The sequence below is a fragment of the Lactuca serriola genome, chromosome 8 (assembly GCF_051521515.1).
Source record: "Lactuca serriola cultivar US96UC23 chromosome 8, Lser_US96UC23_V15, whole genome shotgun sequence".
Lineage (NCBI taxonomy): Eukaryota > Viridiplantae > Streptophyta > Magnoliopsida > Asterales > Asteraceae > Lactuca > Lactuca serriola.
The window spans coordinates 46526471-46549896 of NC_136415.1; the positions used below are offsets into that span (position 1 = coordinate 46526471).

The 23426-nt window shown below is 33.8% G+C and overlaps 2 protein-coding genes across 2 annotated transcripts; one reads left to right on the forward strand and one right to left on the reverse strand.

Moving 5' to 3' along the window:
• The first annotated feature begins 322 nt into the window (after window positions 1-322).
• LOC145066563 (D-galacturonate reductase-like) lies at window positions 323-2370 on the forward strand. Its single transcript, XM_079013856.1, has 4 exons — window positions 323-656; window positions 1193-1436; window positions 1746-1925; window positions 2020-2370. The coding sequence occupies exons 1-4, from the start codon at window positions 340-342 to the stop codon at window positions 2245-2247; spliced, it is 969 nt and encodes a 322-aa protein (XP_078869982.1). The 5' UTR covers window positions 323-339; the 3' UTR covers window positions 2248-2370.
• A 4248-nt stretch (window positions 2371-6618) lies between these two features.
• On the reverse strand, window positions 6619-9806 carry LOC145070174 (transmembrane 9 superfamily member 2-like). Its single transcript, XM_079017120.1, has 8 exons — window positions 9683-9806; window positions 9196-9418; window positions 9079-9119; window positions 8400-8985; window positions 8140-8295; window positions 7706-7865; window positions 7114-7598; window positions 6619-7032 (listed from the first exon to the last, which is right to left on the reverse strand). Exons 2-8 carry the CDS (start codon window positions 9342-9344, stop codon window positions 6813-6815), a joined length of 1797 nt encoding a protein of 598 aa, XP_078873246.1. The 5' UTR covers window positions 9345-9418; window positions 9683-9806; the 3' UTR covers window positions 6619-6812.
• Window positions 9807-23426: the final 13620 nt, after the last annotated feature.

The following is a 23426-nucleotide window of genomic DNA, read 5'->3' on the forward strand; positions in this document are numbered from 1 at the left end:
GTCCCACAATTTCAAGAACCTGGCTTTGAAAAACTACTTTAGATAATTAGACTAAAATGAATCAAGAAAGGAAAAGAAGCTACAGTAAATATAATACTATATCCTTGAAACACGAAAATTAGGTAGTCTAGGTTCGATAGTGATTTGTTTAGAAAAATGTAAAGACTGCTTCCGCATACGAATCCGTTCGTTTAGCTTGAAACGATCTTACATTTCCTATAAAAATGCAAATAATAATAATAATAATAATAATAATAACAAAAATAAAAAATACAGCCAGCCATTAGCTTACAAGTCATATAAACTTACTCACAAAGGAAAGGAAGCGTAGAGAAAAAGATGGTAAGCATTCCTGAGACGACCATAAGCTCCTCCAATGGTCGTCGACCTATTCCGCTCATTGGGATGGGTATGGCAATGTTGGTAGAAGGCAGTGATAAGGTGAAAGCAACGGTTGTTGAAGCCATCAAAGTGGGTTATCGCCACTTTGACACGGCGGCGCTTTATGGAACTGAGAAAGCTCTTGGGGAAGGCATCACAGAAGCTCTGCGACAGGGTCTCATAAATTCTAGGGCGGAGATTTTTGTTACTACCAAGTTATGGTGTAACTCCGCCGAGGGACATCTTGTCCTACCTGCCATAAAACAAAGTCTGCAGTAAGATCACCACTTCCATGAACAACATATTTATTTTTCTTTTAAAAAGTTATTCTTTTTCAAATATTTACTAAACTTTTGTTTATAAAGTTTTTGAAAATCTTTACTTGAATAATAAAAAGATATTGCAAAAGTTTTTTAAGTGGTAATAAGAAATAATAACCTTTCGTGGAGATGCTTTTAACATTAAAGGACACACACAAAAATTTACATAGTTAAATTATGCTTTTTCTAAGTACATGCCGGCATGATTAGTATCAAAAATATGGTACATCAAAGCGATATGTGAAATTAAATTTACATGAACAATCGACAGGTATTTTGTAAAACGAATACTGTGAAACATTATATTCCCAACTTAAACTTAAATGATATGTGGTGTACAAAACTAATATATATGTAACAGAAAACATAATATTTTTGAAACTATGTTTTATTTTGTGATACTAAGCTTTAAAGATAACTGTAAAACAAAGTGAAGGTGGTGTATCATCTCATATGAAACCCAGATATTGATGATTTATAAATTAATGTAGAAACTTGGGACTAGACTACGTGGATTTGTATCTGATACACTGGCCATTAAAGCTAAACCAGGAGGAATTCAAACTCCCGATTCCAAAAGAGTGTATAGCTGCAATCAATATCAAGGACGTTTGGGAAGGCATGGAGAAGTGTCAAAATCTTGGACTCACCAAATCCATTGGTGTTAGCAATTTTGCTCCTCGAAAAATCGAAGAGATCCTTTCCTTTGCCAAAATTCCACCAGCTGTCAACCAAGTGATCATTTAATTATCAACTCTTTCTTCTCAATTTGAATCATGATGTTTATAGCATATATACTTAGGGGGTGTTTGGCTTAGCTTTTGAAAGCCAAAAGTCCTTTTTGAAAAAGAAAAAAAAGCAAAAGATGTTTGACAAACTTATTTTTAGAAGCTATTTTTGAAGTTTTTACATAAGGAAAATGAACTTTTTGGAAAAGTCAGGAAATCCTAACTTTTTGTAACTTTTTCAAAAAGGACTTTTGGGTTTGAAAAGCTAAGCCAAACACCCCCTTACTCAATGTTTTTTCTTTTGTACTTTTTAAAGGTTGAGATGAATCCACTTTGGCAACAGAAAAAACTCAATGAATTTTGCAAAAAGAATGACATCCTTATCACTGCTTACTCACCTTTAGGTGCATCTGGCACCAAATGGGGACACAACAGGGTCATGGAATGTGAAGTTCTTCAAGATATTGCCAAGTCTAAAGGGAAAACAGTAGCCCAAGTACTACAATTTTTATTCTTCTCTATTCTTCAAAAACACTAAAAACTAAGCAATATATAAGTTCATATATTAATCTTTAAGTATTTATATGCAGATTTCTTTAAGATGGATATATGAACAAGGTGTGAGTTTTGTGGTAAAGAGTTTTAACACGGAGAGGATGAAGCAAAACTTGGAAATATTTGATTGGTCGTTGACTGAGGAAGAGTTGAACAAAATCAGCCAAATTCCGCAACGAAAACATGTTTATCTGATCGGTTCGTTCGTGACTGAGCCTAATGATGTAATGGCTGAGATTGATGCGGATCTTTCATTTCAATAAGTAGTTTGATCTTATATAACAGAATTCTTGAACTACATTTTGGTCATATAATCAAAATGACATTGTTAATTTCTTATTATTGCGTTAAAACTTTGATTTGTAGTTGTGTTACGGAAAATTAATCATTTTAGCATGGCCTTCTTTATGAAAATGCACGGTTAGTTCCATATAATCGTATAAAATATAAATGGTGATTAAACAATGGGTCAAAAAGAGTTTGGATCTATTTATTAAAAAATATCTTAAAAATCAAATAGGGTGTATATATAGAAAAATAGGGTGTTTTTTTGATCTACCACTTAAAAAATTATGAAAGTGGTTTCCTTAGGGAAGAGGGAGTCGTTCCCTTCCAACCCATCGAACTCACTGCCACATCAATTTTTGTCTCTTATTTTTCTTCATCTTCTCCAACCCATAACATACGGAAATCTTATCTTTTTAGAAGATATGGACTCACCTCTTTTCAAATCTACAATATCCCGGTAAATTAAAAAAATGCATAATTTCATTCATATAATTACAAACTTTAAATATTGTTTTTATTTCCTTATAAACTACATATAAATCTGTCTAAAACTATAAAATTCAAATTTATGTCAAAACTAAAATCCAAAATATCATATGATATTACTAAATTACCTTTCTCAAATAAAAAATTAAGATTAAACCAATTTAATCTTTAAAAGCTTCAAACCTTCGACTTCATTTTCTAAAGCTTTCGACGAAAATATATTTAAAGTATAAAAACATGTTAATAAAAAGGCAAAAATCATAAAACAACATTATTTAATATAAATATTAACATCTAATAAGTTTGGGAAAAACAAAACTAATGTGATGTTAGTATTGGTTTAACCGACTTGATTCTCATATGTTTAAGGATTTTAACAATGCATCTTTTTTTTTTGTTTATTACTTCTAAATCATTTGTTTCGATTTTCCATAGATGGTTTAATTCATATAGTTTTTTTTCCATTAATTCTTTTTAGGGATGATTTCTCATAAGATGATTTCATAGCATGTTTGTAATTTTTTTTTTTGAAACCCGTTCATGCTACCATGTTGAGTCATACTAATGATTTGCCTTCATAAACACCTTATCATTGTTTTTGTTTTTTTTACAAAGTAAAATGTTTAGAGTCTGCGGACCATATCTGCATAACACTGCAGAAAAAAAAAAGGTGAACTAAAAGTATGCCGTATGTAAGAAGAAGATTGTTTTTTTTTTTTTTTTTTTTTTTTTTTTTTTTTTTTTATATAATCTATAGGCTGGTAAGTAAATTGAAATTTATATAAACTAGTTTTTTTTTAATTTAAAAGAGTTTATTTTCTCAATTAATTTTTATCAGTAGTTATCTTTAAGGGAGGAGGGAGTCGTTCCCTCCCAACCTACCGAACCCACTATCACATCAATTTTTGTCTCTTCTATTTCTTCATCTTTCTTAACTCACAACACACGGAAATCCTATCTTTTTGAACTCACTCAACCCACTTAATTAAAAAAAAAAATACAAAATAACTAAAGTACCAGTTTTAAAACACATGGTACAATAAAAAATAAGAAAGAGAAAGTAGAGAAAGATGATGAAGTGAGCTAGTGAAACCAATCAACATACTCGTTGAAGCGTAAGTGGTACCGTCGATAACTCTATTGCTAATTAAGATTTTGACAAAACTGCAAAAATGGTCCCTGTGGTTTCTCATTTTATGTGGTTACGGTCCAAACGTTTGAAAAGTTGCAGATTTGGTCCTTTTTAACAAGTTTTGTTGTGGTTTTGGTCCCTTATCCATTAAGTTCCTTAAAATGACAATTTTATCCCAATGACCATTTTCACAATTTTGTCTTTTACTATACTATAAGGACCATTTTTGCATACATTCTTTTTTATTTTAGTGAAGTATTATATATTAATAGATATTGTTTTTAATATATAATATTATATATTAATAAATATATTTTTATTGGATTATTAATTTATTTTAGTTGATTTTTTTTTTAAAAATTGTTGGAGTAATTCTTTTTTATTAAATTATTATATATCAATACATATAGTTTTTAATATATAATATTTATATCATAACAAATATTATATTAATTGATTATTAATTTTTTTAGTTAATTTTTGTAATTTTTAATTATTTTTATTGTATTATTACTTTAAAGTTATTATTTTCTTCATATACTAAATATTGTTTTATTGGGTTATTAATTTATTTTAGTTAATTATTTTTTTTAATTTTGTTGTCGAAGTAATTCTTTTTTATTGAATTATTATATATTAGTACATATAGTTTTTAATATATAATATTTATATCATAATAAATATTATATTATAGGATTATTACATATTACAAAACATTATTTTATTGGATTATTAATTTCTTTTAGTTGATTCTTTTTATAATTTCTTTTTGTTGGAGCAATTCTTTTTTATTAGATTATTATATATCAACAAATATTATTTTTAATGTATAATATTTACATCATAATAAATAATACATTATTGGATTATTAATTTTTGTAATTTGGTTTTTTGAATTATTAATTTATTTAAATATTACTTTTAATTTATTATTTTTTTAATATAATAAATATTATCTTATTGGATTATTATTTTATTTTTAATATATATTATTAATTGTTTTTAATTTTATTAGTTTCACCACAAAGTCGTCGAAATACGTAAAAGTGTCGATTATCTTCGTCAAAAATTAGTGGGATCACCTTCAAACACGTTCATCGGAGGTTCAATAGGTACCATACCCTATTCCACCCAGCGTTGTTGGTAGCCACCTGCGACAACCTCTTCATAATCCACTAGAATCCTTCATATCCCACATAATGCACAACAAACCCCGATAACATTTATAAGTGGTGGTGGTGACCGAGTGATGGTGGTGATATTTTCCCAATGGTTTCTCATTATAAGTTAGATGAATTGAAAGTGTTTGGCAGCGATCCTAACGATTTCGATGATGAGAGACGACGATTTTGCGTATCCCTTGACTTTGTGGTGGAACCAGTAAAATTAACAAGAACTATTATTATAATCCGATAAAATAATATTTAGTATATGAAGAAAATAATAAATTAAAAGTAATAATCCTATAAAAATAGTTAAAAAAAGAGATTACAAAAATTAACTAAAAGATAATAATAATCCAATAATATAATATTTATTATGATTTAAAAACTATATGTATTGATATATAATAATTCAATAAAAAATAATTACTTCGACAATTTTTTTTTAAAAAAAAGAGTTAATTAAAATAAATTAATAATCCAATAAAACAATATTTAGTATATGAAGAAAATAATAAATTAAATGAAATATTCCAATAAAAATAATTTAAAAAAATAAAGAATTAAAAATATTAACTAAATGAAATTAATAATCCAATAATATAATATTTATTATGATATAAATATTATATATTAAAAACTATATGTATTGATATATAATAACTCAATAAAAAGAATTACTCTAACAAAAAAAATTAAAAAAAAATCAACTATAATAAATTAATATTCCAATAAAACAATATTTAATAATATATAATATTATATATTAAAAATAATATTTATTAATATATAATACTTCAATAAAATAAAAAAGAATGTATGCAAAAATGGTCCTTATGGTATGGTAAAAGAAAAAACTGCGAAAATGGTCCCTGAGGGTAAAATTATCATTTTAAAAAAGTTAACAACCAACCAGTTAAACTTAACGGATGAGGGACCAAAACCACAATAAAACTAATTGAAAATGACCAAATCTTCAACTTTTTAAACGTTTGGACAATAACCACATAAAATAAGAAACCATGGGGACCATTTTTGCAATTTTGTTTAAGATTTTACATTTGATTGTTTTGTATTTTTTTTTTAATTGAGTGGGTTGAGTGAGTTCAAAAAGATAGGGTTTCCGTGTGTTCTGGGTTCGGAAAGACGAAGAAAAATAAAAGAGAAAAAATGATGTGGTAGTGGGTTCAGTGGGTTAAGAAGGAATGACTCCCTACTCCCTAATATACAAAAAGAAACACAAAATTGCAGTCTAGGACTGGCCTTGGGTCGGTTTCAAAATGGACAGATTTTTTTTTTTTTTTTTTTTTTTTTTTTTTTTTTTTTTTTTTTCTGGATCGATCCCAAACGGTCGTTAGCATGTCCTTTCTCGGTCCGGTATTTTTTCAAACCAGTCCTTTTCAGTGCGCTCTTTTTGTGACCTAAGAATTATCTTCCTTGATTAATTAATTGACTTGATCACCAATGTTAAATAAGCCAGGATGGCTTAATGAAAAAAATTATTATTAACTTATATATCACCACACGTAATAGAAGTTTTACCACTACAACACATAATTAAGGAATAAAACTTTAAAAGGACATCATCCTTTTATATAGATTCGTACATATCACATATGATTAGTGAGATCAATTCCAAAAAGAGAAATGAACATTGGATAGGTTACACAGAACAAGCAATGTACTTGCATTTATGCTTAAATTTATAACACAATAATATCAAAATAAAATTCTATGTCAAAATATACCTGCTACTCTACTAATCACATTTTATAGCCGCGTAAAGATACCGAACAAAGAGCAACGAGGCATTGAAACCCACGCTTCCAAGTATAAGAAATATTCCCAAACATGCACAAGCCATATATCCAAAGAAAAAGGACGTCTGCATGAAACCATTCATGTTTGATCTCTCGAAATAATAATAGATGCAATAAACATATATATACAATCCAGTAGATCCACCACACAAAAATGACCTGTGTCAAATAAAAAACTTTTATTAAATATTATAATCCCGTTTAGAAATCCAATCACACCAACTATATATTTAAACGTACCTCCACCACCATTGATGATCTTCAGCAGCAAGCTGGAAGTATGTCAGTGCCACAGAAACTAAAGCAGTCATGATAAGAAGAAGAAAGAAGACTATGAACAGAATACTATAAACTGTATAAAAGCGAAGTCCCCAAACACTTGCCAATATGTAGTACAACTGAATATATACGACACTGAAAGGCAAAATTCCTGCCAAAGCCATCTGAGGAAGAACACCCCTATACCAACGCAGCTTAGGAATATCTCTAGGAGTTTTAGCGGTTTTGCAGGGAGCTTGGAATTCAGACATTCTTGTTTTCCCAATAATGCCTCCTAAAAGATGCAATGGTGATGCTATGAATATCCACAAGAGAGATAGCATGACTATTGCTCTTAATGGTAATGCAGTAGTTGATCCATAAAATGTTGCAACAATGTCTAGGAAAGTAAAAGTAACAAAGAGTGGCCCAAAATATAATCCTCCTGTAAGTATTAGGTTCTTCATCTGTCAATGAGAAAACACGAGAGCCAATCAGTATTTAACTTTTTTTATATAAATAAACATCATTCAAATATATAAATTTGGAACTAAATTTTGATATTTTCACATACCCAGTTTGTTCCTTCGAGTTGAGAATAGAAGGAAACAGAAGTATATCCTGAGACCACAGATGTAACTGCATATACAATGATAAGTGCGTTCCAGAATACTCCTAATTGCATATAGGGCTGAAAAAAACCTAGGACACCAAGACCAAGAATTGCTAAGCTCCTGTAAATCCAACAAAAGAAAGGGTACAAAAGTGATTTCAGATACATGACCAAAAAGTCAAATATAAATAACAATAAAATAAATGGATGATGACAAAATGACAAAAATGGTATAACTCCATGAACAAAATGTCCACCAATTTCCGAACACATCTCGTTACGAAATTTCTTTTTGAATGGTCCCCACCACAAAAATCTTCAAATTGAAAAGAATTATAATTTTCGAAAAAAAATATAATTCTCAAATAAGTGTCACGTTATTCGGAGGTACTAACAATATAAGCAACTGGTTTCCAGCACCAAGAGCCGCAGCAAATAAAGACTTGTGTTGTGGGAATCTAAATACATCACCATGAACATTCTTCCATCCTATCTCTTCTTGTTTATTATAACTCAATATATCCTCTTCCACATCAGCTAAGTTCCTTTCACTTTTCATGCATTGGAAAAACAACAAACGCAACATAAGGGTTTTATGAGATGGAAACACAAACTTAGATTATTATTTTTATTTTTTTATTAATAGAATCAATACCTAGAAATGTCTTTGCGAAGGACAAAAAAGTAAAATGTGAGTAGGGAAATGATCAGAATGAGGAGTGTGACACTTGAGAATGTAACTGAGTGATGATGCACAGACATATGGTTTTGTGCAATCGAAGAACTAATGTATTTATCTATTCTCGTATCAAATGATAGTTGTGTTTGGCGCCACATAACAGAGTATGTGAAGCCCACATCAACTTCCTTGTCTTCTGTTACATCTGTGAATGAATCCCTACGCACTCGGACACTGACTTCAATAACATAATCCTTGTTATAAAGAACCTCGAAATCAAAATGTTTGAAAAGAAAATACTTGTTCTTCATCTTTTCATCGATAGGATCCTTTTTGAACTTTCCAATAAAAGCCCACATTGGCAAGTCATCGTAATACAATTGCATATAGTAATCCTTCTCTATTGCCTTTCTGAACTCAGAAACTTCTCTTTTACTCAGTGTCTTATTGCATAATAATTCAAAATGTTTTTCCACAAGAAATTCAAGCTTATATGGAGTTGAAACAAGGTGGTCTCCATTCAACATCTCCCCTAGATTAAGTTTCTTCTCTTTCACAATATCTTTTATTACAAAAACAATATAGGAATTAGAAAAGTTTTTAGTAAGTTGTAAAGATAACAAAAGGAAGACCGACATATGCAATAAAGAAGTACCTTTAGAACAAAAGGGAAGATCATAATAAGCATATGTTTCCCTGGAAACAAAGTAAACAAGAGTTAGTTAAAAAAATAAAAAATAAAAATAAAAACTTTGGAGGAGATATGGCTAACCGAGGATTAGAGTATGGGCCAACTTTGTTGGCATAGAAAGGGACAATATCTCCTTCTTTGTAGTGATGATTAGAGGCATTTGATTCTACTTGGTTTCCATGGAAGATCATTAGAAGAGTGAGAAAAGCGATTTTTGGTAGCAGTGTCATCCCTGTTGTCGAAGTAATTCAATGGCTGACCTAGCTTGTTCCAGATTGGATATTAAAATGCTCAGAGTCAACCCCTGTTTTGTCAATGCAATGGAGTACTCGATAAATGGATCTAAGTGTTATGAGTAATACATTCTAATAATAAACAAAAACGAAGATCCAAAGTGAATCGAAGTATCAAGATATGAACAATCAAACACAAGTAATTATCCGAAAACCATTGCAATTGCAAATTTGCAATTCATCGAAGCGTTAAGATAGACGACAAAATCAAACACAAAACTATTGTTGTCAGATAAAGATTGAGAATGGAGATGGGTGATAGTGAAAGAGAGGACCTTTTGCAGGTAGCGAGGAGGTTGCATTGATCGAGAAGGTCTTCTCTGCTTGGAACCAGAATTAGTGTTGGGGTTGGAGAGACGACTTTGACTTTGACTTTGCTGGCAAATTAGATGCACTACTCTGGTATGCGCCTTTCTGATTTAATGTTTTTTGATGTAACCTTAATAGTAATTACCAAAATGGAAAAATGATTTTATAGTGTACTAAACAATTATTTTTTATTTATCTAATTTACTGTTAAAATCAATCAAGTTATTCAAAACGTATTATTTTAACTGAGTATTACATGTTAATGTTTTTTAATAGAAGATTTACGATTGATCTAAATGGCAAAGCTTTGGCATGAAGCAAAGTCTTGCGGATAAGTAGCTTTTCAAAAAGTTAGCTTATAAACTATTTTTTTACTTTATCAAACATGAAAACATAAAAAAGTTCGAAAAATAAGCTAGTTGTGCCAAACCAAACACAGTCAGCCTATGTTTTTATAATATCTTGTTATTTATTTACTATATTTTAGAAATCAAGAATTTTAATTAATTAATTAATTAATAATAGTAATAATAATATTTAAACGGGAATGAAATAAACCTAGGGATAGGGGCAGCTTAATAACATTTATTATGTGTATATAAAGACCAGGGACCAAAATTATCAAACTATTTTTTTTACATGAATAACACTTTTATGTTCCCTTACATAGAGCTTTTTGTTAAATAAATCTAAAGACTAAAATGACTTATCTAAAACATGTCATTGATTTTAAAAGGGTAGTTATGTCAATTTGTAAATTTATAAAAAAACTTTTTGTTAAACGATATTTGAAATAACTTTTGAATTGGAAGTTTTTTATTTTAGTTAAAAGATAGAAGCTCCTACTATTGAATGAAACATTTTTTGAGTTTTTTCTTAAAAACTAAAAGTTAGAAATTCTTAAAAATTACTTGTCGGACACACCCTTAATGCTACATCAAGTAATAAAAGATTTACCGCTCTAACACTTAAAAAGAAAACTTTAAAAGGACATTGTGTATGATCTCTCGAAATAATAATAGATGAAATAAATATATATATATATATATATATATATATATATATATATATATATATATATATATATATATATATATATATATATATTTGTAATCCAGTAGAGTCATACCACAAAAAAATGACTTGTGTCAAATAAAGAACTCTTGTTAGTTATAACTTATAACTTATTAGCTCATGCATATAGCAATTCAAGACCATAATCACACCAGTATTTAACCGTTGCTAAGGTGTGAATTCTAATTTGCAATGATGACGGGTTTTGGGTAAACTATGAGGAAAATAATCCTAAAAATTAGTTTAGGACATTCATTGACGAAAAATATTTAAATCATTACCACCTTCTTTTTAGAAACCGTCGCCAAAAGTTAATTATTATTTTTACTTGTGGACGTAACCATATGTTTTAATTAGCCGATGGTCATCCTAAAAGGATTCACTGATTCTAACTTGAGGTATTATTGTGTTGATTCGAGTAAAATCACAAGTTATGTGTTCATAATATGGGAACAAACATCAATCAAACATCAATTGAATGTTAAGACTATAGAAAAATGTTGCTCTTTCAACCACCAAAACAAAATGTATAACTATAACAGAAGCTAGCAATAAGCTTATTTGGTTGAAAACTTTTATCAAAGTAGTGCTTGAATAAAGTAGATTGTGTCTTACGTTATGAAAACCATAGAGAAATTCACCTGGAGAAGAATAGTTGTTTCACAAGAAAATAAAACACTTACTATTTTAACATAGAATTAATAAATAGAGGTTCAAAAACATAACGAATTTCCCTTTGATTGATTTCTATTAATCATTTGAATATATACAATATATATTCGGCTCTACTGGGCTAATAATACAATACCGATACTTACATACATACTTACACACACACACACACACACACACACACACATATATATATATATATATATATATATATATATATATATATATACATGGGATAACTAATACAATGAATACATATACACTAATACGCCCCCACAGTTTGAGCGCGAGGTCGAGAGTGGATGCTTAAACTGGATCTAAAGTCCGTAAAGAGAGATGTTGGCAATCCCTTGGTGGAAATATCGGCATACTGGAGCAAGGATGTCACATGAAGTACACATATTTGACCTATAGCAACCTTAACATGCACGAAGTGAATATTAATATCTATATGTTTGGTACGTTGAGGATGAACAAGATTAGATGATAAGTACACCGCACTGACGTTGTCACAGTAGACAATAGTAGCTTTGGAAAGCGGAGAGTGTAGTTCTGAAAGATGGTTGTGGAGCCAGCGGGTTTCAGCTACAACATTGGCAACACTTCTGTATTCTGCCTCTACACTAGACCGGGAGACAATTTCCTGACACTTGGAAGATCAAGATAAGAGGTTGTCGCCAAGAAATACATAGTAACCACTAGCAATGTTGTAAAACTCGCCGAGTTGACCGATTACTCCTCCGAGTACTCGCTACTCGGTTACCGAGGCGAGTTACAAAATCTCGAGTACTCCCCGATCGACCCCTTACTAAACTGAGTAATGTTATAAAACTTGGTAATTAATATGTCTAATATACTTAATGATTTATTATTTAACACACACATGATTATTACTAAATATATATCTTAAATTTTCAGTAATTATTCATGAAGTGAGACCATTATGTGTTTTTCAGTTTTTGTGTATTCATATGTTTCTAATTTTGTTATATATTTCAATCAAATTATGATTTTGACATATAGAATTTCCCTAAAAATGTTTCTACATGAATTATCAAATCCGAGTACTCTCCGATTACTCCCGAGTACTCCTGAGTACTCGCTACTTGGTAGTCGGCTGAGCAAGTACCGAGTAACGAGTTCTACAACCTTGACCACTAGTACTAGAGCGTCTAGTAGTGTGAGAATCCCTCCAATCTGTATCACAGTATAAAATGAGGCCCATTGCGGACAAGGGATGAAGTTGGATCGTATAATCAAGAGTACCACGAACATAGCAAAGAATGCGCTTTAAAGCGTGAAAATGTGGTTCTCGCGAATCATGCATGAATAAACAAATTTGATGCACAACATAAGATACGTTTGGAAGGGTGAATGTGAGATATTGAAGACAAACCTCTAGGCTGCGATAGAGTCTGGAGTAAGAAAATGGAGAGCCCATGTTATCCATTTTAGACTGAGTGTCAACGGGAGTTCGGCATAGGTTGTAGTTTGACATATTTACCCATTCAAGAAGCTATAGCGCATATTGTCATTGAGAAAGAAAGATTCCCTTGTTGTCTAGAGTGGCAGCAATACCTGAAATGTATGATAAATGACCTAAATTCTTCATGAAAAAAATCAGAGGCCATGAGGGAAATGATACATTATAATAGAGTTGTGGATGATGTTGTGAGAAGTACGTCGTCTACATAGAGAAGTAAATATGTCACATCAGTGCCCCTGCAAAAAATAAACAGTGAAGAGTTGCAACAACTATAATAAATCAAATATGTTAGATGTAGGTGACAAATCATCAAAACTAAGCACGAGGGGCTTGTTTCAAACCATAGAGAGACTTCTAAAGACGATATACATTATATGGGTGATTCTGTATCTCTGAAACCTGGGGGAGGGGGCTAGTGCATGTAAACATTTTCATTTAAGTGGCCGTGAAGACATGAATTTTTCACATCAGATGAATGGGCCAGTTACGAGAAACTACTAGACTAAAAACGGTCCATATAGATGTTGGTTTAATAATCGGGTTAGAGATCCCGTAACAATTAATCCCGAGTTGTTGTCTTTTGCCATTTGCAACTAAGAACTCAAGAGATCCATCCGCCTTGTATTTCTTTTGGTATAGCCACATAGAATGCATAATATTTTCCTAGGGAGGACGGGGGACAAGAACCCAAGTTCTATTAGTAATAAGAGCATTAAGTTCATCCTTCATGACAATGGTCCAATTAGGGTCTTAGAGAGCTTGAAGGTGAGATTTAGGCATGGGTGATTCGGTGGTAGTGTGAAGGTTAAGGTGTTGAGTAGGCTTGGAAATACCTACCTGAGATCGAGTAACCATGGGGAGAGGAGAGGGAGGAATGATGGAATTTTAAGGTTGAGATTTAGTTCCAAGAGGGGAGAATGGATTAGAGGGAGTAGAGATTTCATTTTTCGGAGAATTAAGTGGAGTAGGAGTAGTGTTTTCAATCTCGATTTGAGGAGGGGAAGCGAGATTGGGATCTTTTGAAGGAGGGTTAGACATAAGTTAATAACAAGAGGTGGGAGAGATAGAACACGGATCATCAAGAAAGGTATACGAAGGTGGGTTTTTAGGAGTCATGGAATAAAAGGGAAAGCCATTTTCTTTGAATACAACATGGAGAGAAATAATGATTTTGCGAGTGGAAAGATCAAAACAACGATATCCTCGGTGATTGGATGGGGTAATTGAGGAATCAAATGAGTTGGATTGAGGAGCAAGTTTATGTGGGGTAGGAAGGTGGGGGTAACATAGGTATTCGGACACACGTAAATGAGAAAAGGTGGGTAACTTTTGGTATAGTTTTGTGAATGGTATGTCATTTTGAATGGACAAGGAGGGCGTTATGTTGAGAAGATGGGTGGCCATTTGTAGAGCTTCTACCCAAAATGTGGGTGGAAGGTGACCTTAAAAAAGTAGAGTGTATAATGTTGTTTATTGTGTATATCATGCATTCCTTTTCACCTTTTTGTTGGGATGTATGGGGACAAGAAAAGCGAAATATGACGCCATGTTGGTAAAAAAGGTTATGGAATTGTTTGTTGTCTAATTCACCTCTATTATCACATTGAAATTTTTGTATGTCGTATGTAAAATGGTTTTGCACATATACGGGAAAATGAAGAAATTTGTTAAAAACATTAGATTTGTGTCGTAAGGGGTACACCCATAAGAATGTGAAAAATGATCTAGAAAGATGATGTAGTATTTTAAGCCACTTATACTTGGGATAGGGAATTCCCATAAATCAGAATGAACAATTTCAAAGCATTTAGTAACATCGGAATTGGATTTATAAAAAGGTAACTTGAAGTGTTTTCCAAGCTGAAAAGCAAAACAAATGACATTTTAAGATGTTTTATTACAAGGAAGAAAATAAGTAGAAACTAACTTATTTAAAGCATGAGCGCCAGGGTGATTGAGGTATTCAACAAGAAGCTAGGAGTGGGCTTGGAGGAATGATGGAGGCAGGTCCCAGTAGCGAAGGAGAGATGCAATGCACTCGAATTGGGGAGATAAACCATTAAGGAGATGGGCGACAAGAGTTTTCTCGGGTATAGGATTCTCAATATTAACCAAGAGATCGGAGATAGTTTTGATTCGTTGGTAATATTGAGCAAAAGTAAGATCACAAAGAGTCATGTTTCTCAATTCATTCTCACGTTCAATGGCTCGAACATCTTTGTTATCCGGGAATAAATTCTCGAGACTAAGCCAAACAGTGTTGGCAGTGGAGTTTTGGGAGAGAATCATATTGAGAAGGGACAGAGTAAGTGTTCCATATACCCATATTTTTACCACAGAGTTGAGTTTGAATCATTCTTCATCTTTGTTAAAGGTTGGTTTGGAATCGCCAGTGAGAAAGTCTCGAACAGCAAAGCCACAAAATTAGGTTTCAAAAAGCTCCCGCCAAGCATCATAATTAAGTTCATTGAGATCAAGGATGATGGGAACGTATGTCTTGATGACTTCCATACGGATTCTGATTGCTTGATGATGAGGGATTTTCGTTGACTATTGTTCGAAGACAAAAGAAGATGTGACGGCGAGGGTTAGAGAAGAAGTAGAAGACAGGATCAGGGAATGATATGAGTAGATCACTCTGATACCATGAAACACATTAATGATTTTCCCATGATTGATTTCTATTAATCATTTGAATACATACAATTTACATTGGGCTCTATTGGGCTAATAATACAATACCGATATATATATATATATATATGTATATATATATATATATATATATATATATGTATATATAGGGAAATGTTATATGAAAAATAAACAATTAGGGCAACACATGTTGGAACCAATGAAAGCATGACAACACATCACTTTGGAATAACTACATAAATAACTTCCATAATACATTGCTTATGAATAAAGAAATGGACACGTGTCACTTGATCATTGGTTCCAACATATGTTGCCCTAATTGTTCATTTTCCATTGAACCTAACCCTACACACACACACACACACACACATATATATATATATATATATATATATATATATATATATATATATATGGGCTATGCTAATACAATTATATGTATACACACTAATAGGTTCTGATAAGCAAAGTTGATCCCTTGCATTTCACCTTCGGTGTATAAATTCTTCAACCCTTACGTGATCGAGAAGCACTCCTTGACTTGGCTTCGATTTGACGAGTCAACAGTTGGATTAGTGTCTAAGCCTGTCACTATATTTGGTAAGTACTTGACCCGGTTGTGCATGGTCCTTTTGGGTTACCTTCACCGAAGCAACATGATAGGATGATTTATTAAGAAAGAGGTTATTATGATTTATTAATATGTTATATGAATAATATATTAATGGAGAAATCATATAATTAAATTAATATTAGACAAGAATTAATTAAGAAATTAATTATGTGGCTAAAAGACATTAATTTAATAACGGGGACTTAAACTGTCAAATGTGTGATAGTTGAGTATTGGGCTGAGAAGCCTCTTGGACTAGGCGTGGACGAAATTAGGATGTTTCCATCCATAATTTCGGCCATAAGGCCCAATTCCAGAATCTTACTTGGGTAGCTTAAGGCCTAAGCTGTCTATTAGGGTTTAGACTGAAACCCTAGCAGCTTCAGTATAAATAGGACCCTAAGGCTTACAATTTGCGGCTACTTGAAACCCTAGAAAGATCATAGCCGAAATTGTGCCTCTTCAACCTCTCTCCAAGATCATTCTTTTGCTATTGGTGTTTGTAAGCCATTAGAGGAGTGACACTTGTGACTCTAAGCTTCAAACACAATAAGATTCAAGCAAGCAACAAGAGGTAATCATTTAGATCTGATTTGTCTCATTAATTTCGAATTATACTCATTAGATTTAGGGTTTGAAAGTGTTGGATGAATGTATGTACAATTAGAGAAACCTAGATCCAAGCATTAGCGTTTGCATGAGCACATATGATGTTCTTTTGGCTCAAACCCATCAGTGGTATCAGAGCTTTGTTTGGTTTCTATTGTATTGATGCCTTGTTTATTCATTCATGATTTAAAAATCAATTTTGGGCTAACTGTCTAATGAACTCGACGAGTTCCATTGGGAACTTGACGGGTTGGATGAACTTGACGAGTTCCAATGTGAACTCGACGACTTTAGCAGTCAAACAGAATAATTTTCGGGATTTCTTGCCGTTTTGCTTAAGGATACTTACCTAAATCGTTTTAGACTAATAAAATCCGAATTTTATTACTGTTTTGTGAATATCCTTAACAAATCAAAAGATAATTACCAATTATTTGAATAATAAATTCCTTATTTGATAATATTTGATTATTTGAATTAATTGTTGAATTATCTTGTAAATAAATTGATTAGTCAAATTTAGACAATCATTAAATTAATTGTTTAATTTAAAGTTATTTGCTATTTGATCCTTTGTGTTTTAAAAAGTTCAAAAACTTGTCCTCAAGTTTTGAAATTTAAATTATTGATTAAAAGTTAATTTAAACTACTTAAATTTCAAACCCTAGACTTTTACAAGTTTAGAATTCGACCTTATACTTTATAATATTATAAGATTAATATATATATATATATATATATATATATATATATATATATATATATGTATATGTATGTATGTATGTATGTATAAATTAAAATGCTAGTCTTACAGTTAGTAGACCTCATTCATGAAACCGATCTAGAAGGGGGTATAAGGTTATGGCCTATAAAATGGCCATTTAATGGGTGTCCACTTTCACCCACCGCTTCCTTGATTGGTGGAGGTTTGTTAGCCGAACGGGTAGGATAGGGCAACCCTTTCTCATTAATAAGTATAATGAATTATAAAAGTCCTAAATGTTTTTACAAAATTCCCAATCTTAGTTACTTTAGGCAAAAGTAAATTGATGCAATTCCATGAAATTACACTTTGTACCCTTGCTAAGACATTAGTGGAGCGTGTGGGGTTAACTGACACACTAATTGGGTTCTAAGAAAAGGTGGAAAAGGGTGACTCATTGTTTGTCATAGTTCGATGGAGCGTGTGTGGTTACCCGACACATCGAATAGGTGACTGTAACAATGAGGGCACCATGTACATTTGCATGGTTATTCACACCCGCTTTGTGATCCTTGGCATCCCAATCACAAACTTGAGGGGCATATCGAGATTTAAACATTCCATTGAAAAGTTCAATGAATCTCAAAAGGATCTAGGAATTTTCAATACATTTAAAACTTAATCTCTTTTTCGTTTTTTCATGGTGGAGAATTAGTGAATCGTTACTCACTTACCTTCAAATTATTTGCATATTAGATTACGGTATCCCTCTTCTAATATGTAAATAGTGTTGTTGGATCCTAGCCCTAATTTCTCATTTGGGTGTTTAATTGGGGATTCATTTCTAATCAAACTTTGTTCTTTTCCTTTTTAGATGTCGAACATGAACAACAACAATGCTTCCGGCTCGAATTCTTCCTGCTCGTTCTCACTCATGAACTTGTGTGGGAGGGTGATATTTGACGGTAGCAATTTCAATGATTGGATCCGTAACATAAGAATGGTCACCCGTTACGAGGACAAAGAGTATGTCCTTGACAAGGAGCTGAAGGAGATCAACATGAACACTGCCACTCCCGAAGAGATCGCTGGATGCCTTTGAGGCCCACGAGCGTGATGCCACGAAAGTCCATTACATGATGCTAGCAACAATGACTTCCGAACTCCAAAAGTCCTATGAGGACTTGTATACCAATGAGATGCATCAAGACTTGTTGGACCGGTACCACAAAAGTGCGAGGCAAGAAAGGTACGAGATCATCACTTCAATGATCACTACCCGAATGGGTAATGGAGAGTCCCTTACTGCCCATCTGTAAAAGATGCAGAGATATGTTGATCGCCTGCTAAAGTTGAATGTTAACTTTGATGAAGAGTTGGCGATTGACATCATCCATCACTCCTTTCCTTCCTACTACAACCAGTTCCGCATGGCCTACCACATAAATAAGGAAGAGGTCACTTTGAGCAAGCTTCAAGGCTTGCTAAGGACTGCTCTGAGCAATCTTAAAGATAAGTCTGTTGCATCAAATCCCGCTCCAACTACTGCCCCTATTTTGGCTATTGGGCAAGGGAAGGGTAAGAATAGGAAGGCTCCCTCAAAGAGCCACCACAAGGAAAAGTCCCAAGATGGTACCTCTTCTAGTAGAACCAAAGTTGGTTCTGCTAAACCCAACTCAAACCCTAAGGAGACAAAGTGCCACCGCTGCCACAAGATACGACATTGGAAGAGAAGCTGCCCAGAATATCTGCAAACAATCAAGGATGGGAAGATCAATCCATCCTATGCAGGTATCTACACATTTAAATCTAATGATTCATCACATTCCATTTTTGGGTACTTGATACATGATGTGGTTTTCACATTTGTTCTGATTTGCGGGGCCTAAGAAGAGATAGGGACGTGGAGCATGGGAAGATAAATTTGATCATGGGGAACAGAAGATCGTCGCTTGTTACCATGATCAGAGTTTACTCTTTAATGCTCAGTAGTGGATTAGGATTAGATTTAAACAATTGTTACTATTCTCCAGATATGGCAAGAAACATCATTTCATGTCATGGTTTATCTAGACAAGGTTTTAGATATTCATTTGATAATGAAAAGGGTTCTATTAATGCTTATCTAAATGGTATTTTTTATTTAGAAGCATTGCCTTGTAATGGATATATGAAACTGTGATGGTTGTAGATAACTTAGGAAATGATGTGTTGTGTATTGATTCATCCAATGGTTTGGATAAAGCATGCTTGTAGGATTGTCGTCTTGGACATGTTAATAAGAAACGCATAGCCCAACTCTAAAAGGATGGAGTACTTGAGTCATTCGACCTTAGGGATGATGACGTGTGCGAGTCTTGTTTACTTGGAAAGATGACCAAGTCACCCTTCACTGGCACTTGTGAAAGTTGTGAGGGTTTATTGGATCTCATACACATTGATGTGTGTGGGCCCTTTAGATCCACTACAAAGGATGCGAGTCGCATCAACGTGACTTTTACCGATGATTATAACAGATATGGGTATATCTACTTAATCAAGCACAAGTCAGAAACCTTTGAAAAGTTCAAAGAGTTTAAACAAGAAGTGGAGAATCACTTGGGCAGGAAAATCAAGATGCTTCGATCCGCTCAAGAAGGAGAGTACATATGTCTTGAATTCCACGACTATCTCATGGAGTGCGGAATCGTTTCGCAAATGACGTCACCTAGGACACCACAGTTGAACGGTGTGGCTAAGAGGCGTAATCGAACCTTGTTGGACATGGTTCGTTCCATGATGAGTCGTGCTTCACTACCTATCTCGTTCTAGGGGTATGCCTTAGAGACTGTCGCCCATATCCTTAACTTAGTCCATACGAAGAAGGTTGCCAAAACACCTCACGAGATGTGGATAGGGAAAGCTCCCTCGTTGGCACATATCAAGGTTTGGGGTTGCGAGGCTTTCGTAAGACGAGAGACTCACGACAAGCTCGAACCTTATAGTGAGCGGTGTATTTTCATCGGCTACCTGCAAAAGTTCTTTGGATATCTCTTCTATAGACCGAGTGACAATGTTGTCTTCATTGCGAGGAGAGGGGTTTTCCGAGAGCAAGAACTCATAATCCAAGGGGATAGTGGGAGGAAAATCGATCTTGAAGAGCTTCAAGAGTCGAGCGATGAAGGAACCTCTAACGCCGACGCTCAACCCGAGGAGGAAACTCCGGTTGAACCGATTGACGAGTGTTTACCTCTTAGACGTTCCGAAAAAAGTTAGGGTTCAACCCCAGTTTTATGGTTTTCATATCACTACCGAAGGGGATACGTTCATTAGTGATAGTACACTAGTGAATTTGGATGAACCTAACAACTATAAGGAAGCCATGGCAGGCCCATAGTCTGCGAAGTGGAAAGAGGCAATAGACAACGAGATTCAGTCCATATATGACAACCAAGTTTGGAATTTGGTTGACCATGTACCAGGACGTAAGATGGTCTGGTGCAAGTGGATCTTCAAGAAAAAGACCGACATGGATGGGAATGTGCACACATATAAGGCGCGGTTGGTCACGAAGGGTTTCACTCAAACTCCCGGAGTTGACTATGATGAAACCTTCTCACCAGTTGCTAAGATAAAGTCTATTAGGGTGATGTTAGCCATTGCTGCATTTCATGATTATGAAATATGGCAGATGGATGTCAAAGCCGCTTTCCTTAATGGGAAGTTGGTTGAGGATGTTTACATGGCTCAGCCAGAGGGTTTTGTCAATGCGAAGCATCCCGATAGAGTGTGCAAGCTTGAGAAGTCCATTTATAGACTGAAACAAGTGTCTCGCTAATGAAAATCTTTGCTTCGATGAGAAAGTTAAAGAGTGTGGTTTTCTACGAAGCGAGGATGAATCATGTGTATATGTCAAAGCCAGTGGGAGTATAGTTAGCTTCCTCGTATTGTATGTCGATGACATACTACTCATAGGAAACGACATCCCAACACTGCAGGAGGTCAAGTCTTGGCTCGGGAAGTGCTTCGCTCTGAAGGACCTTGGAGAGGCTTCCTATATTTTAGGAATAAGGATAGTGAGAGACAGAAGTAAGAGACTAATAGGACTTAGCCAGAATACTTATTTGGACAAGGTACTAAAAAGTTTTAGTATGGAGAATTCAAAGAAGGGAGAGTTACCGATCCAAAGTAATGCCAAATTGAGTAAGACTTAAAAGCCCAAGTACCGAAGTCGAGATAGCAGAAATGAGCCGAGTACCATATGCTTCCGCAGTTGGCTCGATTATGTACACTATGAGTTGTACTCTCCCTGATGTGGCTTTCGCTCTGAGCATGGTCAACAGATATCAAGGGAACCCTGGCAAAGCACATTGGACCGCAATCAAGAACATTCTTAAGTACCTTTGGAGGACCAAGGAATGGTTTCTAGTCCTCGGTGGGAGTGATGAATTAAAGGTGCGAGGGTACAGTGACACTAGTTTTCAGACCGACAGGGACAACTACCGTTCGAAGTCGGGCTAGGTCTTTTCCCTTAATGGAGGAGCAGTGACTTGGAAAAGTTCCAAGCAGGAAACCGTAGCTGATTGAACGTGCGAATCATATCACATTGCAGCGAGCGAAGTGTCAAAGGAGGCAATATGGTTGAAGAACTTCATTGGAGACCTTGGAGTTGTGCCAACCATAAAGGAGCCCAGGGAAATTTTTTGTGATAATGAAGGAGCGGTTGCCTTGACCAAGGAACCGATGGATCACAGAAGATCTCGACATATCGACAGAAAATATCACTTTATTCGAAATTGGGTGGAAGAAGGACTCCTTGTAGTAAATAGGGTATCGTCAGAGGATAACCCAGCAGATCCGCTTACAAAGGGACTTAGCAGGGTTAAGCACTTGCAGCACACTAGGAGCATCGGGCTGAAGGACAATATTAGTTTAGATTAGATAGTTTAGAAACGTGTAATAGATAAATTGTAATTAACATTTGATGATTAAATAAAATAGTATTATTTATTAGTAATGTTACTGTCTTATTTTAATTGCTTACCTATTGTTTCACTTTGCATATTTTGACTTCCTGAATAATGAGATTATTCGAACCGTCCACAGTCGTTCATATGTTGGAAGTAGGTATGAATGAAGACTGTCATGAATTGGTGTGTAGATTGTCTAAAGTGTATTAGACATAACAAAAGTTTGCTACAACGTTCATGAGTGCTTATGAGTTTGATTTGAGCATTGGATTAAACCCACGCTTGCTGGAATCACTTCATGGAATTTATCTCGAGTGATCGTAAGACGATAATATCATATGGTCTTAAAACCTAGATATATGGTTTATTGTTTGCTAGTTGATTGTGCATTGATAATGCATAAACGCATTAGTAACTTGATGTTATAAAACGCATTGTTGTGTATGGTTTAATTAGTGGATAGTAAATGCATATAAGTTGAAGTTTATCTGTTCCTTTTATCCTAAGAGGGTAAAAGCGATATCAGGTCCCCTCGATGATTTGGTTTGACTTATGTGCTGAGCCCGGTCAGGACTGAGTTGATATGTTCAATTAAGTTCTATGTCAAACGAATCAGAGATCGAGAAACAAACTGTTGGACAAGAAGTATGACTATGTTCCATGTAATTGTCCGCACGATATCTAGAACGGAGGACTATACGATCCCTTATCTAAATGACAGGTCACTGATAAGATCAAAGTTTGACAGCGTCTTTGAGAGCTACGATTGCTAATCGTTTTGTGCTTACATTTGTAGTTACTAGACTTATCCAAGTGGTAGACTGTTGGATTAATGTCTAAGCCTGTAACTATATTTGGTAAGTACTTAACCCGGTTGTGCATGGTCCTTTTGGGTTGCCTTCACCGAAGCAACATGATAGGATGATTTATTAAGAAAAAGGTTATT